Raw genomic sequence first — 12458 nt, 5'->3', positions numbered from 1 at the left:
AGATTCAGGAGAGAAATGGAGGAGGTAGGAAAATGTATTGTATTAGTGACGGTTAGCCCTTTTAGATGAGGTCTTAGCACAGAAATCTGAGGCTGTGCCCCTGCAAGAATATACAACAAAAATAAGACTGGTAGTAAAAGACATTTTTATATCATTTAGAGAGGAACCACTAGTTTGTGTGACAATGAAAGTGTAATTAGCCTAAAATTAGACGTAATGTAGAGTGACTAGAGCTCATGTAAGGGTTCTTCTGCCCAAAGATAAATGGATAAATTCTTTGGTAAACAATGGCATATGTATCCTAAAAAGAAAACGGTGGTTGCACAGATTTATCTAAATTGTTCTTGACTTTTAAAATTGCTAGGTACAAAGAGCAGCCTACATGGGATCAACCTTTAGCTTAGAAAGACAGTATACTATTTCCCTTTCTCCCTCCATTTTCCCCAATTTTGCCAATATTCCTGGTCAAGTACCAATACTGGTGTGGCCAAGCAACCCAGCCTGCATACTGCTTGGTCCAATGGGCTGGGGTTGCCACCAAAACCAGTATGCCCAGTCAGCCTGCGTCTGCTCCTCCCATCATTTTGTCTGTTGCTAGCTGAGTCATGCCTGATGTTTGCTTGGCTCTGCTCCCTCTTCTGTCATCTGTCAGCGGTTCTTAACTGGCTAAAAAGCAAAATTTCTTATGCTGCCTCTTCTCTTCATCGTTTTCCCTCTCATCCTTCCTTCTTTACCTATCATGGCATAGGCATCATGTACCCCAAACAGACCTCATTCTTTCTGTCAGCATATTCTTACCAGTTCAGATGGGTGAACCTATGTCAGAAACAAAGTTCAAAGTAGCCTAGAATGTCCCAAGATGTCATATTCACTTGCTGAGGACAGATGTACAAGACATGTGGGTCTAAGCACTGCTTGCAGATATCCTCATGTCACCCCTCAGTTCCCCATCACTGCCTACCTACCCTGCCTACTTCAACGTCTGGTGTTGTGGAAATGATTTTTTTTATTCCAGTACAGGTTACTCAGAAATAGAAGCGCAGCCAGAGAGGTCCCCTCTGGGGAGCTGGCTTGGATGGGAATGACAGTCAGATCTCCCGCTAACTGCATCTCTGCAAAAATTGTTGCATGCCATGTCTGAAGCCAAATGGGTACTTGCTGCTGGCACCATTAAAGACAGTCTGTATTATAGAATATTGCTGTATAAACTGGCTGTCCGCCGCTTTCCTGCTGATCTCACTTCTGTGCTGGGATATGTTGCAAAATGCTCTTGCAAAAGGCTGGCTCACTGAGACCTCTTGTAGAAAAGTAACATGCTGCAGGTATCTCTGGAAACTTGATCTGACAAAGCTGAAGGTGGTGGCATGGGATCATCTCGTGGAGAAGGTTCACCAAGAACGGGACTTTACACGTTGCCACTAGCTTTGTGCATGCACCCAGCAGTAATGTTAAAATATATGTGAAGTGGTGGGGTGTAGTCTTGGAAGGCTGTCTGGCCTTTAGGTGACTTAAAGTTTTCTGTCTCTGGCCTGGAATAAACTTAGTTTGGAAGGTCTAAGAATGTCTGGAGTAGTTTTTCATTGTCTTTACCTCAGAGGTAAATATCAGACAAGGTCTTTGCCACTCTGCTTTGGTGCATGACCAAAAATGTTTAAAGCATTCTATGGGCAAAAAATAGAGGCCAGAGGAAAGTATGCATGCTTTCAAGAGTGTTGGAGTATCTGGTTTTGCGAAGGAGTCGTCCATGAGGATATAAATTACTGCACAGTATTTTAATGTTTGATTTGCCTGGGAATTTTTGCATACCACTGTCAGTCTTGATTTAGAGTCTGACCTGGTAGAACAGAGGCTGGTTTTGCTATAGTGCAGTATTTGAGCCAAAGGAAGAGGAACACTGTTAATTTAGGAAAATCCTTTGAGCAGTTTGGCTGGAGAACCTTGTTTTGGTTTGTTTCTTTAATCCTCTTGCAGATTGTTTTAAAACTTGGAGCCTCGGTGGGTTTAGGTGTGGCTTCCAGATAAATTCTTAGCTTTATGGGCCCTGCCAGTCTCTGCCATGTTTTTTCTCCTGATGATCTTTGGTGAACCAAGATCAAACGTGCAAGTCTCTTATCTGAAGCTGAACTGCAAGGGACCTGTGCTTTGACCCCCAAACCTGTTCTGTGCAGGCATTCAAATAGCCTGAAGTTTTGTGGAATGGTGCTTGTCTTTTTGCTCTGTATGACTGCCGTGCCTAAAGGTCTGGTCAGAAAAGATGCCAGTTGAAAAATCTTCATCTGTCCATTCAGTTTCCTATGATTTGCATTTGCTGTCAGGTGCTGGACATCAATGACTTAAGCAGCAGTCCCTGGACGAAGTTACATACTACGTTGTTGGTACATGTTACAAAAAGAGAGGGGAGAGCAAGAACAATAAGTAATCTTTATAGAGGCTTACGAAGACTCATGGGATGGGCTTTATGGCTGAGGAGCCTCAGTGAACATGCACTGTGAGTGTAACTGTATTAATTGGTCTGAAGATGTCATAAGGCTTTAGAGAATAGACAAAGGCAAGATGCTTCATTTCTGAAACCCAAACAAAAAAGCCTCACAAATAAGAGGGGAAAAATCACTGTAATAGGAGGAATAGTGAGGGGGGGTGGAGGGGTTAAAAAAATCACTGTAATAGGAGGAATAGTGTGTGTGGGGGGGTATATGGAAGAAAGTGTTCATCAATGAAGGATAATCTTTGCCTATAAAGGCAAAAAGGAAATAGAGGAGAACATGACAAGATATGGATAACTTACAGGTAGTTATCTTCCTCTGCTGGGCTTCTTAGAATGACTTTTAAAACATTGGAGGTACACGTTAACACACCTAGAAATGAAGGTAAGCATCTAGCTCTTTATATAAAAAACATTCATGGATTTGAATTGATTTTTGTCTTGCAGATCCACAAAGACTCACCCTGGGCCAGTTGTACATTTAAGTGACAGCCCAAGAGATGAAGGAAAAGTGAGTACAGCTAACGGTATAAAACATTGCAACATTTCATAGCCTTTATTTGCCTTGATAGCTCTTTCTTATTGCTTATTAATTTTATCATCTGCTTTCTTGCTATATTTGCAAGGTCACTTTTACTATTTTACAATTTTAATGACTAAAAAATCTGTGGTATAGACAACATACTCTACTTTGAAACCTATAGCCAATTAAAATTGTTCCTGATCAAATAAACGTGGCTTTGCTTAAGTAACAATTGACTAAAAACTGTATCATGACTGCAGTACTTGGATAAATATGCTATTATGAAATCATTATAGTAAGTTTTCATAAGATAATACATCTTTTCTTATACAAGAATAATAACAATAGTAATCCACTTTTGGAACTTGCTGCTGTTTGTGAACGGAGTTGAGAATAGCAAAGAGCTGTTAACAAGTGGAAGCAAAGCATATTGTCAGAGCATTACGGTCGTGACTGATACCATCGGGAGGCAAAATCAGAGTTGGCTTTATTAGTATGGTAGCTTTTCCAAAATGAAATTTGGTTGCCAGAATACCAGCTTTATACCAGAGCTTTTTTATTTATGTGTTGCTACTGAATTTTTGAGCATTTTCCCTGTGTGGAAGGGGCATTTAACTATCTCATCATTTTTGATCACTTTTGCCAATTGCATTTTAGTCTGTATTTATAAAGGAGTGCATCTTACAAATGATGTATCTGTTGAACAGTGTGCCTCACATAGCAGCTGAACCTGTTATAAACTGGAAACTAGTAGCAGTTTGAATTTCTGATACAGATATGGGAGACATTATGCTGAAATTAATATGGGTACCTAGAAAAATACTGATGACTACATCTAAATTTCATTTGGATTATCCGTCCCTGGACTTATCCATATTGCAAGGTGAACTATATGCAAATGATGCACTTGCCAGCTAGCCCCCCAACAAGTTAGATTGAATCTCTAAGCCTTTTTGGAAGAATTACAATAGATTAAGCAATTTAGAATACAGCAAATAAAGTAATTAAGCCCGGTGAAGTGTAGTGTTTTAGCCTCAAAATAGAAACCATGAAGAAATGCTATTTAATTATATATGGCAAAATACCTGATAAAAATAAAGGTTTATTGATGAGGCTTAACTCTTGTAAACTGGACACAACAGAAGCTGCTGATGACCTACCTAAAGCATAGGGTGTAGGGAGAAACGATGTGATACTAAAAGAAAAAAATGGTCTTGTGAGCGAACATCTCTTACAGGAATGTCATGCGCCATGTCCAAACAGAAACCTAAAATATTTTGACTTCAGCAGAAAGAGAGAAGAGGAGAAGGACCCAGGAGAGGGAGTTAGAGGAGAACTTGCTTGGAAATGCAATTGCTTGTTGCTCAGAGGGCACATTGGAGATCTCTGGGCACTGATGCAGTACTAGCATGCTAACAACAACAGCAAGAGCAAAATCAGATGGATCCCTATGAAAAACAAACATTGGAAATTTATGAGGAGAAAGAGTAGAAAATGTAAGCCATACTGAAACCATCCCAGTGCTGCTGTTTATATCATTGATAGATTGAGAGTGGTTTAAAGAACAAATTGGTGCTAACAAAATACTTGCAGATTTGCGGAACATGGAATTGATACTGTTTGATGTATACAGGAAGATGTCATTAAAAGGTACACACAGATGTTAGAGAAGATCCAAGCACTAAATCAAAAGATATTGCTCTAGGTCAAAAAAATCCAACAGTAGAGAAAAAATTAAGCTAATTTTTTCAACTAAGTCTCATGAAGCTTTGGTTGAAAGAATGAAGGATAAAACAATCTTTCTTTAGAATGGGGAAAAAATGGAAAAAAAAAAACCCAACTTCTTGGACTTTTGCTGTTCACCATATAAACAACCTAGAAAAGAGAGTAAGCAGTGGTGTGATCAGGTTTGCTGGGCTTTAGAAAGCTGAGAAACTCAGCAGTAAAATGGTGGGTTAAGTACTGTCTTTTGTAAGTATTCAGTGTAAATGATGGGAAGCATATGTGTGGGGGAAAACGTTCCTGAATTTACATGTAAAACAATGAATCTGAGCTGATCATTACTGCTGATCATCTTTGGTATCAAGAGCTTTGAGTGATGATTGATAGTTCTCTGAAAATGCCAGCTCACTGCTCAGTACTGACCAATAGAGAAAATCAAAATTAGGCATTATCTGGAGAAGAACAGAGAACAAAACAAGGCTATTGCGTAAACACATTGTTGACTTGCCTGCTGAATACTGTCCTTCTATCTCAAAAAGAACACAACTGTGCTAAAAGAAATTCAGAGAAGGGGCAAGGTTTTCAATATGAGACACAACCGAGACAGGACAATTCCTTGTGGAAAGAGCTGATTGTGATTCTGACTTTGAAAATCATAATTGTTATGAAGAGGGTAGAAACAGTTCATAGCCTCTCTCAATACAAAAACTAAAATGATATCAAATGAAGCTGACAAAAGTCAGATTCCAAACAAGCCAATTAAGTTCTTCTTCAAATGTTCAATGGGTAGAAGCTATAAAACTTTTTTCAAATGATCCTGTGGGTGCTAAAAATGTATATTGGTCACAAGGGAGACTAGAAAAGTTAACAGAAGACAAATCAATTTGAGGATTACTGAAGAGGTTTGCTGAATTTTCCTAAAAGGTTATTAAAGATGAGGTTAAGTGGAGTCATGTCTAGTTGAGGAGTTGGCTATCTTTGAATGAGAAAATTACTTAGGCTGAGAGAATATGTAAGAGTATGATAAGCATTTGCCCTCCTCACATATTGTTCTTTGGTATTTGCTCTTGGTGATTTAAGTGCAAGATACCATGATAGTTACACCTTTTGTTTAATTTAGTAGAGTTGCTCTTAGATAATATAGCTGTTTCAAGACAGTTCTACTTACTGCTTAGCTCCTTAGCCTCAAGGTAACCAAAGAACACCAAAAGGTGTTGATGGGAGAAATCAGATTCCTCACATCACTTCATGGCAGGCAGCAGATGAAAGTGTTCTTTATCTATGCTTCAGGAATTAAATAATGGGTACAAATCAGTCATAATCATTGCTCAAAATACAGATATTCTTGCACTCTAAAAGTACAAAGACATTGTACCCTACAAGGGTCCAGTGCTATATCCTTCTCTGGGGTATCACAAAGTTGTTTCACTGGATGTGTTTCACTGAAGTAAATAAGAAGCATTCTTCTGTGGGCGCCAAGTAATTGAGAGACCTAAAACAGAGATAAACCTTTCCAAATCTAGGACAATCATAAGATCTCTTTTTGAAAGCCAGGGATATTTGTGTGCTGACTCTATATTAATCTTTTAAAAATTCTTTTAAATTCCTAAAAGTTCCAGTTTGTATCAGTGACTGATGACCAGGTTTTCTGTGCCAAAAAAGGGACTGTAATTCCAGAAAACTTCAGCCATTCAAAATTTTTCCAGAGTGCCCTCCAGGCAAACTATCAAGGCAGACTTTGGAGACAGTCTCTTTTATGAATCTAGCAAGTTGTGGCTGGAAGGCAGATGACAAAGAGAATTTGGGCATTTATGGTGTCACTTAAGAACAATTTGGGGACCTAGTGATTAAGTCCATGAAATATAAATGTGCCTGCCAAATCAATGAATAAATGCACATTAGGAACAGACTGAAGTCCACATTTTTAAGTAGCAGATCTGTAGCAAACATGATTTTTCTTGCTGACACAGGAGAAGATATTAACTGCAATGATCTGCAGTTTCCCAGCAACTGGAGAAATGTAAATAAGAAAAGGTTTAATGCTATTAACTATTAGCTGGTGGACTGCACTTCCTATCTCTGAGTCTGTGTTCCAAAATCTAATAACATCTAAATACAGTGTGCTTTTGGCAGGCTTGTTTTGTTTCTCCCAGCTGTTTTGTGCTACCAGGACAAGGAAGGGGCTGGCTTGCATGTACCAGGATGCAATTAATTGACTGCAAAGGAGAAATTACCCTAAAACACCATCATCAAAAGCAGGATTTGTTAAGTCAAAATGTGGAGCAACTCCACTAGACAAGGAAGATCTTGCCAGGACTCTTCCCTCCTTCAAATTCTGTGCAGCCTTCTGCATGATTCTTAACCTAATTAAGCAGGAGTAATTAAACAAGGTGCCAGGAAACACAAGCTGAAAAGAAATCTTTCCGTTTTTACTTTTTACACATATTTTTCTTCTTTGTCTATCTTTTCTCCTTCAACTGCACTTATGGATGTTTTCTTTTTTACCTCGTTTAATATTACAGACTAGAGCTTGTCCTATAGATCTCTTAAGTGCTTACCATGGCCAAGAGGAGTGCAAATATTTGGGTTTCCTATGGTTCAGACAGGTCAGAGTTCAGAGCAAAATTAATATACTGGCAATAAGACTAACGACATTGACCCAACTGGAATTCTGACCAGTGTCCTACCACAGTACTAATAGATTAGCAGCATGGCTACCATCTGAGCAAAGAAAGAGAGAGATTCCTGGCTATGCAGCAAATCTGTTTACCTTTCAGCTTCTTCCCTGAAATCACAGCACTGTGTATTTTGCAGTTCTGTAGTGCTGTTGTGCATTAAGCATTTCAGCAATAGATCAGGTGAAATGCTGTCTCTGATAGGAGGTATTTAACCTTTCAGTAATTACCTGGAGCATGATATCTTTGCAGAAGAGAGTGATAAAAATCAAAAGATAAGCCTGCTTCACCAGGAAGGAAGGCTTATTATGAAACAGGGTCACATCCTAAATGCTTTTCTATTCCTTCAGTTTCCTGAATATATTTGTACAAAAGCTGAAGTGAAAAGAACACTGGTAGATATGAACTGAACTCAACTGGTTTGGTAGGCAGCTGTAATGCACTGGTGCAAGTGCTTGTTATGATAACAGTGTGGGAGTCATTCAGACTCCATAACATTGATTTAAATACCATTTCTTGGAGTTAATACGAAAAAGAAATAGAAGATAATCTTACATTCCTTCAGGTGGTGGGAACCCCAAGTTCCACAGCATTAGATGGATGTCCAATAAGGGCACAGCACACTGTGCTGGTCCCCTCTGTGAAGAGGCTTGCCAACATTTTCATCTTTAGAGTTCTCAAAAGGTTACTTTTTTTTTTTAATCTATTAATTTCTACTGTCAAGCAAAAGGATATTCACATGAGAACATACTGCCTTACATTAAGATAAAGACAAGGTCACAAAGGTGCTGTAATTGCCCTTACCAAGGGGTACCTGCCTACAAGCTGCTTCTTTACAATTAGACAGCGAAGTTTGTCTTGTGGCCAAGGAATATGTGCAGCACAACACGTGCCTGAAAGCCAAGTGGGATATGCAGCACAACATAGCATAGCACAGACCTGCACCTACTGAGGTTAATTGCTATGTGGATCACTAACTCCTAGATAAACAATATCCTTCCATTTAGGATCACTACACTAACAGCAAAAGCAGTCAGAATAAGACACTTCTTTGTTCACTCTCTCAATGGTAATCTATTATCCCAGGATACCATATGGCATCCTGACACAAGTGCTATCCAGTTAGCTGCATGCTTTCTGAACAGGATGTCTTTTCACATTTACTCTGCCACAGAATCCCATATGGACCTCTCCACAGCAAAAATGATAAATATTCTGGAATTTCTCCAGGTCAGTTTGAATTTTTTTCAGGAAGCAGAATTCTTAAGTAATCAGGTATTGTTCACATTCGGGTATTAAATATACTAACTATAAATCATTCCTAGATTAGGTAATACATCTCGACATAATGAGCATTCTCCTGGCAATATAAAGAATCATATCTAGTAGAACTGAGAGTATTGCCAGACTCTTTTATAGCAGTATTGATGTATCAATTATATTTAACTTGGAAACAAAGTGATGTTTTGTTTAGCAGCTCAGCCAAGTTTCATTTTTATGACTTAGATAAGCTAAAGTGAGTGATGACAAAGATGCAGGTAAGGTCTCACAGACTAAGAGATAGTCTCATCATTCTTCTGTTCAAATTCTTAATATAGAAAATGTAAATCCTTGCCTGCATTCTGTGATCCTTGTCTTCATGGACAAAGAACTGCATTTATCACTGCCAGTTGTATAAAACATTCCATAGCAGAAATGTGTGAGTCTGTCAGTTTGGTCATTCCCTGTCTTCATGTCCAGGACAGATTCTTAAGAAGATGGGCTCTATGGGAAGCAATTTCCAGGACATTTAAGTAGGCCAGGCTTCACATCTTCCATAAGATCTGAAATTGATGGTGTTCAAATAAGGAGTACTCAATACAATGCCAGATCAGTAATTCAGTTATTTTCAACAGGGACAAGGAGAAAGGATTGTGATCATTCTTATTTTTCTCCTGAACATCATTTTTCTTCTCTTTCATCTTTTTAACAAATCTTCTTTGCTGGTATTTCTCAGGTGTGCACGCTGATATGACACGCTAGTTCTAGAAGTAAAAATTCACATACTAATTAGTATATTTTCCATTTCTAGGGAAGAAAGCAATTTATTCTCTGTGAGAGGATTTCTTCAAAATGTTCTAAAGCAGTGGAAAGCAAAAATTAAAGTAATATATGTAGTTGAGTGAGAGTTTAATCTGGCGACTCTTTGGTTTGAAGTTATTTAAGTGATCTCTTAGGTGTCAAACAGTTTTCTCTCTAACCAGGAGCAAGGAAGGTAAGAGCTGAGAGGAACACGCTAGGGTCTTATTTTCTCAACAGATGCACAATTATGAAGACTGTCCAGACACATAATCTTGGAAAAATACAAACAAAGAAAAAAAAAAAGGAGTATATAGTACATTTTTTCTTCCATGTTAAAACATAAGTTGTCCATAATAAAAAGTAATTTATATTGAAAGATAATTTGAAAGCTGGGTGTTATGTGTCGTGCAAACTACAATCTTGCACATCAGTTTGGCATTTCTTTTTATAGCGCTTATTTATTTTTTAAAAATCTCTTAAGACCATGAAGTTCTGCAATATTTGTATATACCTTTTGAATCTGAAAGTATAATTGTGTGTTTCCCTCCTCCAGCTATTGATAGGCTATGAAAATGGGACTGTAGTACTCTGGGACTTACGATCTAAAAGAGCTGATCTGAGAGCATATTATGATGAGGTAAGCAGTTTCCATTAATTCAGAAAAACTGTTATTCAGCAGTTTATCATATGTCTTTATCAAGCAGATGGAGATTTATCTTAAGGCGTTGCTTCTTCTGGAAATACTGTTTGTACTATGCTTTTGAACAAGTTATTGACAATAGAAATCAAAACCTGAAATCTGTAGTTCTAATGCATTAAGCTCTTGTGAGTGTACTATGACACCGAGTCTCTTCCCCTTGATTCTGACAAGTTCGTTAGCTTGTGTGGGATCCTTAGCTGAACAGAGTGTAGGAATGAGATGACCTGAAATACAGCTACATTAGGAATTATACATTTATCTTTACTGACTATTACTAGAACATTAAGTAGAATGAAAGACAAATTATTTTGTAGGGCTATTGATATTGCCTCGTACTCAAGATCTGATTGAAGATCAAGACATGCCCACTAAATTGTCTCTAAGTGACAGTCTGCCTGTGCAAACACTTGTAAAATTGCGCCTGTTCTGTTACTTAAGGCTGGACAACTTTTTCCTTTTACAGGTCTCCTGGGGAGGGTCTGTTCACTCGCTGCCCTCTCTTGTGCTGAGAATGAGACTACATAAACCAGGATCTTCATAATTCTGTTTCCATTATTTCGTTTTAATTTTTTACGTGTTGAGACAGAGCTGTTGGGTGTTGAAAATCTTTCATACAATTTAATTGTTCCACATTCTTCTATACTGGCCTCAGGAATTTTTCTGGGGCCTTTTCATTAGTCATGTGCTTTCCACCTCCGTGGTTACTTGCTGTGTCATTAATCCACTTCGTGCAACTTGCAATGGCTTGCTATTGTCTGCTGAAATAGTTGCAAGATTTTTCTTGTCTTTAAAAGGGTTGTATGACAAGCCATTGTACTTTATTCCAGACTTTCAGGCTGCAGATTGATAATGTTCCAGATCTGCTAGGATTCCCTTAGGGAGCCCCTAAAAGGGGTTCCTTTTTAAATCCTGGGTTGTGTAGCTTTCGTGAGTCGCAAGTGATTAGTTCAGCATGTGCCACTTGGTATTTGGCACCAACCCAAGTTTTCAAACCTATGCCTCTTCTTACAGATTGGTCACAAAGGTCACAGTCCAGAAAACATTATTCCTGCTCCCCTTCACCATTCCATCTGGACTGATGCAAGGCTTCGTGCCCCATGATATCTGACCAATGTTTTGGTATCATTCTGGCACTGAGCCAGCCAGTCGCAATTGCAGGGTATCTGTGAGGTCTCAGATAAATGGCTGTAAATGTTCTGTATCTTCATTGAATACCAAAGTGCCTCTTTGAATGGGGTCTGAAAGAAATTAATCCAGCCTTATTTTTCTTAGTATCATTACACTTTCTTTAGCACCAGTTTTGAAACTAATGTAGTCACCCTCTTTGATGGTGAAAGAACTGGAAATCTCATCTAACTGGACCACTTCCTCTTCCGGCATCTTTAAGGATCATCAGATGGCACAATCTTTTCTGGCTTATCAGTGAAGCAGATACTTCTGTTTAGTAGCAATAATTAGCAAAAATTCCCCTGGCACCAGGCTTCTCCGTTAAGGGGCACTTGGTATGTACTGTGAGAAACAGCTTATTTTCTTGTCTTCAATGGACTGTGAGTGTTCATCACCAAGGCAAGTTCTCTGTAATCTTCTTCATATAGCTGTCGAGCTTGGTAATGTCACTCAAAATAAATGTCAGCACCCTCAAGACTCCATCCGAATACTCATCCTTTCACAGGATCAAGCCTCAACTGGATTCTCCTGTGTTACTGTTGACAGCATTGGATTTCAGTCTCCCAAGACCAGCTGTTGAGAAGGAGGCTGTCTGTTGTTGTTCAGATCTGTAGAACCTGTCACTGCAACACAGGAGTGAGAAGTTAACCGCAGATATTTTTTTATACAGAAGAGGAAACAAGGCGGGTAATGGGTTGTCTATCTACCAATCTAAATATTCTTCTCTTTTAAGTTCAAGATGGAGGCTTTATCTGGTCACATTCAATTGTTATAGAGAGGAAAACTTTAATACCTCATGAATTTAAAGATATTTCCTTTCATACAGCCACAAGAAATGTTTTCATTTCATTGTCAGTGAGAACTATTATTAAAAGGTCTCTTCCATTCAATTTTTTCACTATGTTGAGTACTGTTTTTTTAATTGACGTCTTAGAAGTAGTGGACACTCAGCTCAGATGGAATAGGTCCTCTTTATTTGCACACTTGACTGACAAAAGGATCATCAAGAGATAACAGTTATCAGTTCACTATGACATCATCACTGTGAAATCTTGCCTATCCTTTCTAGGCTGCATGGCATTGTCATACCACTGTGATGCTTTACATCACATGAGACTTGCAGACATG

General features: G+C 38.6%; 1 protein-coding gene across 1 annotated transcript in view; it reads left to right on the top strand.

The window, feature by feature from the left end:
* Window positions 1–12458, top strand: part of STXBP5L (syntaxin binding protein 5-like) — a 206857-nt gene that overhangs the window by 106704 nt on the left and 87695 nt on the right. Inside the window, exons 6-7 of the mRNA XM_009879889.1 lie at window positions 2930–2993; window positions 10017–10100. Of these exons, the coding sequence (XP_009878191.1) occupies window positions 2930–2993; window positions 10017–10100 (148 nt within the window). The remainder of the gene's footprint in view (window positions 1–2929; window positions 2994–10016; window positions 10101–12458) is intronic.

The sequence above is a fragment of the Charadrius vociferus genome, unplaced genomic scaffold (assembly GCF_000708025.1).
Source record: "Charadrius vociferus isolate BGI_N301 unplaced genomic scaffold, ASM70802v2 scaffold162, whole genome shotgun sequence".
Taxonomy (NCBI): Eukaryota; Metazoa; Chordata; class Aves; order Charadriiformes; family Charadriidae; genus Charadrius; species Charadrius vociferus.
Note: the sequence above shows the minus strand (reverse complement) of the source record. Positions and strands in the feature narration are given on the sequence as shown.